The 6,389-nt window shown below is 34.2% G+C and overlaps 1 protein-coding gene across 1 annotated transcript in view; it reads right to left on the bottom strand.

Moving 5' to 3' along the window:
* The window catches only part of KCNK2 (potassium channel, subfamily K, member 2), a 453,725-nt gene extending 448,616 nt beyond the window's left edge, over positions 1-5,109 (bottom strand). The window contains exon 1 of the mRNA XM_006890556.1: positions 5,009-5,109. Within this exon, the coding sequence (XP_006890618.1) occupies positions 5,009-5,042 (34 nt within the window). The 5' untranslated portion in view covers positions 5,043-5,109. The remainder of the gene's footprint in view (positions 1-5,008) is intronic.
* Positions 5,110-6,389: the final 1,280 nt, after the last annotated feature.

Raw genomic sequence — 6,389 nt, 5'->3', positions numbered from 1 at the left:
AAAAATTTTCATAGAGGAAAATATTCTAATGGCTAACAGACATACCAGGATTTTCTTACAAGGTGATTCTAGGTAGATTTGAACTAATCTTTCAGTTGGCAAATATTTAACCTTTTGTGCAACTCAGGCAGGCAGATAATTCCAAATAATCAAGTTTTTCCTGTAATCCCAACAGAGGTTGGTCCTAGCTAAATTCTGCTTGTGCGTGTGTGTGTACGGTATTTCTCTTGGTTGAACTTCTGTGTCTTACACAATACAGAGTGTCTATTTGCTTTTCAGATTAAAGTGCCTATTAAAGTAAAAAAAAAAAGTAGCTGAATCATATTTCTGGATAAAAATCTAAGATAGTCATAGAAAGAATAAGCAAATTTGCCGTATTAAAAATCATCAAATACACCCTTCTTACTAAATGATTCTGCTTAATCTCTGAGTTTATCAGTATCATGAAGCAAGTAGAGTAAATGAAGCTTTAGTCTTGACTTCAAAGGGTAAGTACAATGACACAATGTATGTGGAAATGTTTTTAAAATTAAAGGGTATGATATAGATATAAGATGATAGTTTTTAATAACCCCCAGTGACACTCTTCTGAGTACACAGTGGCTTCCAGATCACAGATCTAAGATTGTAATTTCCTATCTATGTTTTCTAAATATTACATAAGCCAATTTAAGAGGGATAGTTTAAGTGGTTTAGACCTGTGTTTGGCAAAATTAAATACAGTAGATTAAGTTATCAAAGCACAGCACCTGCACAAAAATTCTACATTGACACATGCCACAAAGAGAAGAAGGACATAGGAACTTTGTGAGAATATATATTTCCAATCCTTAAACTTATGAAGAATTATTTTCTCTAGGAATCAATATGCTGGTTGCAGTACATTTCTGAAGATTATAAAAAGGACCTATAGAAAAGATGAAAAGACAACTTGAATCACAATGGCCAACCTGAAGTTTCCACTGTTATGGTACTCAAGGACTTAAGTAAAATTAATAAAGAACGATATCATGTTAAAGACTAAGGAAGGTGCTCCAGAACCAAGCGACGGTTTTCACAATTAAATGCTATACATAAGAGAGATGTACAATGACTAAGGATAATAGGAAGAATCGATGCCTTTGAGTTTTGGCGCTGGAGAAGAATATTAAACTTATCATGAATACCATAGAATATTAACATACCCAAGAGAACAAACAAGTCTGTCCTGAAGAGGGTGAAACCACGTTTCTCCTTGAAGATAAGGATTTTGAAGCTCTTTCTCACAAACTATGCACATGTAGCCCGGAGGGACCAGTCTTTGGAGAAGGACATCATGATTGGAAAGGTAGAGGGACAGCGCAAGACAGGAGACCCAAGAGGAGATGGATTGACACTGTAACTGGGAAAATGGAGGTAGTTGTGTCAGAGTCAGTGAGTCTGGCTCAGGAGAGGGCAGGATTCAGAGCTGCTGTACATAGGGTCACTGTGAGTCACAGACAACACATAACAACAAGAAGGCCTTTGGGTAGCAAAAATTATTTGTATACATATAAATGGTAGTTGTTGTATATAATTGAGTTGTGCTGACCCTCTGTTGGGTTTTCAGAAGAAGTTATTCACATGGGAGGAGACTGTCCATCCTATTCCCAAGAAGCCACTAGTGGATTTGAACTGTGTGCTTGGGGATTGCAGCTCAGCTTCTTGCCACTAGGTACAGGTAGTTAAGTGCTGAACTACTACCTTAAACATTGGTAATAAGAACTCATCCACAGGCATCTCAGGAGGTAGACCTGGTGAAGTAATCCTAAAATGCCACAGCCTTAGAAAAACAGAATAGTTCTATTCTTACATGGAACCAGCAACATTAACTAACCTAAAATAAAATTAATAGAGGAACTCTATTCTACAATACATGGGTCACCATCATCCAGAATTAGCTCAAAAGCAATTGAATTTTATTTTTTAAAAGACATTTAAAGATTTTTTTCATGTACATTGTATTATTTTAAATTTTTTAAATTGTGATATTAACAAAAGTTTACAGAAAAGATGGATTTTTTCATTCATTCATTATTGCACATTTTCCTCCCTACCCCTGCTCCCGTTAACTTTTTTTTAATTGTTTGTTTGAGGTTTGCAGGGTTTTTAAAATATTAGATTGCTCACAGAGTTCAGATACAAAGTGTTTTACACTATTCTTCATTCATATTGTGTTTCATTATTAAGGACTTTTGTTTAAAAAATACATCTAAGGAATTTCTGCTAAATGAAAGATTAAAGATTTAAGTCTATCCAGAGGCACTTCAGAAGAAAGGCATGACAACCTGAGTCTGAAAAACCAGTCACTGGCAAGGCTGTGGATCAGAGTTCTACTCTGAAATAATGGGATTACCATGAAATTGAGTCAACTTTGGAAACTAGTGATATGTGGCAGTTAAGACATCTTAAAACTCAACCTTATTATTTCCTATTCACTCATCTTGATCACCTTACTCATTCTTTTCCTGTACTTTTTGTAGCTTTCCATTACAACTAGGAAATCTTTAGAAAAAAAATAATAGATATTTCCCTTGAGTTATGGCACAGCCAAAAAATCTATGTTACATTATATTACATTCTCAAAATTAGAAGAGTCCCTAGTGGTCAGCTATCTTATGTCAGGCATATTGCAAAAATCATCTCATTTAGTTTTTATAAGAGGATATAGCAACTAAGCCCATTTTATACATAAGAAATCAGAGGCTGAAAGTTTAACTCATTTACTCAAGACATGTGGTGTAAAGTGGGGAACCTGGGTCTCAATACACATCTGTCAAACTCAAAATGCTTGTCTTTCCCTTCTCTGCTCAATTTCCTCTTCTACATCATACAACCAGTTGACAGGCAACTGATTTCTTCTGGTGCAACAAATCTTTGAACAGCTCAGGCTGCAGATTTTTCTCATGTCAGAAAATTAACTAGAAAAAATTGTATAGGGTCATAAAAATTCTAGTCATCGTTGGTAAACTTGGAGCCTAATCTTTTCTCTTTTAAAATTTATCCTTCAAAAATATAAAGAATTGTAAAATATATTATTCACTTAGCTCTCTTACTGCAATCAAATGCCTCTCTTTTCTTTTTAAAAAGAAAGCTTAGGACTTTTCTAATGTTGCATCATTTCTTGATTGAAGTCCCAGAATTCTGCATAATAAATCCAGATGACTTCACCCTGAAAAAGCATTAATACCAATACTACCAACTAACCCTCTGATTCTTAAAAAAAACTTCCAACTGATTCCTTGGGTATATTTTACATTAATTAACATTACATTCTGATCAATTTCCCTAGATAATTTACCTGCAAACCATCTCCTGAAAGGAACTGATAATGTAAAAATATAAGATTGTCCATTTATATGCTTATCCAAAAGCATTTACCTTAAAATAATTGTTGCTTCATTAAAATTTCTGTCAGTGCCTAACCTACCACTTCTAAAGCAACAAAATCCCAAATACACCATTCTAGCTTTCTACTTGTTCTAGCAGAAGTACATGAACTGTGTGTCCAGTTTCATAATTAGCTATACCAATTGGACTAGAAAAGTACATTCATTTCTTTCTTTATTAAGGGTGGTGACTGCTATCTGGCATCATCTAAGGAGAGCCACCCATGGTGAGTCAGCCTTACCTCTCTAGATTTCTCCCACTGCATTTCTCTCCTCATGTCTTTTGTTGCTTCTTTGTCACTCCAGACACACTCAGTTTGACTTGAAGAGGTTCTTTATCTACTTGCCTCCCAGGTTTTTGTTGGGGTTTTTTTTTTACCACTTATACTGAAAAATTATCTCCCCCATCTGATCACTTGACCACTGTCTTGGTCTACTCATGAATCGTCAGTAAAATGATCCCACATATGTTCATTCTTTGTCTCACTGTCACATATTAGATATTACATACTAGCTGAAAATAAGGTGATGACTATTTTATATACTTAAATGCTCCCAAAACTTTAAGATACTACTTCAAATAAACAATAAGTTGCATAAACTTCCCTTCCATTTCAAAATAAAGCAAGCAAAAATATTACTTAGATATTTTTTAAAAAGAACTTCTCATTGGTAAAAATACCTGAAGATAATTCAATTATTATTCAATTTTTATTAAACGGAACTTTGAGATAATCATTCACAAATTAATGGAGCAATCGCTTGCTTTAAAATAATTCATGTACAATAAGGATATTTGTCATACTATCATAAAATATCAGTATTTTTTCAACAACATACAAGTCTATTAAGTATGTACTATATGCCAGGTATTTAAGATGGATTTAATTATGTTTAATATTTACATAGTTATGTTTTGATGAGCTTGTTTTACACTTTCAAAACCAAAATATATGCCTGTGGAGTAGGTATTCTTTAATAATAATAAATTTAAATATATAACAATACATTTTTATGTAATGATTTTCAAATAAAACCATTTACCAAATCACCTATGGAAATATAAAAAAAAGTCTAGGTCTTAGTTTCCAAAACATAAACTAGAATCCTTCCTCCCCCATTTTTATAATTTTTAACATCTCTTTCTACTATTCAAAAAACATTCACTCAGGCAATAGCCAATATTCTAAGCAAATTATAAATAATATATGTGAATCTGTATGAAAAACTGAGTGCAGGATTAACTACCATATCAGACAGAAGCGAATATGGTTTCACTTAAATAAATGCATTACAATTTATAGCTATGCATATTGATCAATCCTGCATTGTTAGAAAAATACATCACACTATCAAAGCCTGACATAACATACCTATTGCATAAAACATGTCTACATTAATGTGCAATTTATTTTAGTGTTGCAAGGTCATGGAAAACATTCCAGTAACTAATCCACTTGGAACCACCCAATGGGTTTAATTATAGACGTGTCTATAATGAGATACATCAGATACATATATCAGATCCCTACTTTGAAATCTAATCCACATACGCTAGAAATTTTGAAAGCAGATAAGATAATTATCACAAAGATACTTACAGTAGAAGTTCCTCTTTGCTCGTGGGTTCATCATTTGGTGATGTTTTCATCAGGAGTCATCATCCTTTTGATCTTTAATGCTGTTCTTCCTCCAAGGTTTCTCGTCCGTAATGTCCAAAACAGAGTCACTTGTACTAACAAGCCATAGTCCCATAATGTTTCCCTTTTTGTGTGAATGTTAGCCTGTAGATTGATTTCCTGTCCAAAAACACTAAAAATGGACAAACGTTGCTGTGTGCAGATGAATTCTCTACTCAACTTCTCTGTTCTGAGATAAGAAAGAAACTCACTTGTTCAACTGAGGAACAATAGCTCACTTGCTCTGGAAAACTTAAGAGACAGAAGTTTCTTCCTTATGAATGAGTATATCAAACTTGCCAGCGTCATTTATTCTCGCTCGTTTGTGGCTACAGTACTATTTACACATGAAGCATCTTTGTGCTCTGTTCCGTCTGAAACCCTCCCAATTGCCACAGTAACAATATTCCAACTATAGTTTAAAATCAGGCTTAGTATGCTTTGAAGTACATAATGTTTTCCATTCCTGAAAGGACAAAGGGATCTACATTGTCAAAGTTTATTTTTAAGCTCATGTGCTTGCTAAGTGCAGTGGCGCGCAGGCTTTCCTTGCTTGTGGTACCATAGCTGGAACCTATTAATGCAAACAGATGAATTGTTGGCATCGTTCCACCCAGACTTCTCGTTCTTTCTTTTTTACCTTATCTAAATTGCCTTGATTATAGTTTCTTAAATCAGGAATGCTATCGCCTTTCTTAGCTGGCTTGTTTTCATTTTATCAATACAGAAGCACTGTAAGAAAGGCTCTGACTGGGATAAAAGAAAAAGTTAGTAATTAGGAGTAGATTCAGCTTTTGGAAGAAATTTGGGCAACATTTGGAGATAGTAAAATGACAACAAATTTTAAAGGAAAAATGAAAAAGTACTAAGACGAGAAAAGAGAGGAGGAAAGTGAGCAAAAATGAGAGTGAGAGCCAGTGAACAAAAATGAGAAAGAGACATGGCTTGACTATCAGCAATAATTCTTCACATATTCTTTTACTGTTGAGAAAGCAAATTGCTCTGGTTTGTGCAACCCCCTACCAGTCTGCTCAACTCACCAAAATTAGCCCACATGTCATCTAATACCAGACTAAGACTTGTGGAAACACATTATTGCTCTATTAAAGCCATAACAAAATACAGCTGAGCAGTGAGCATTAGGTGGTAGGGTGACCCGGAGGTAATGCAATCCGTATTATGGAATTTCTAGCCCAAATTTCAAACATCTGGTCTTGATATGATAATAAATGTGATAATGTACATTAAATACCAGTGTTTAAGTAACATAATCCTTCCATCTAACTAAAACGGTGAATGCTTT

Source organism: Elephantulus edwardii, unplaced genomic scaffold, assembly GCF_000299155.1.
Source record: "Elephantulus edwardii isolate Elephantulus edwardi_28Jun2011 unplaced genomic scaffold, EleEdw1.0 scaffold00090, whole genome shotgun sequence".
Taxonomy (NCBI): Eukaryota; Metazoa; Chordata; class Mammalia; order Macroscelidea; family Macroscelididae; genus Elephantulus; species Elephantulus edwardii.
Note: the sequence above shows the minus strand (reverse complement) of the source record. Positions and strands in the feature narration are given on the sequence as shown.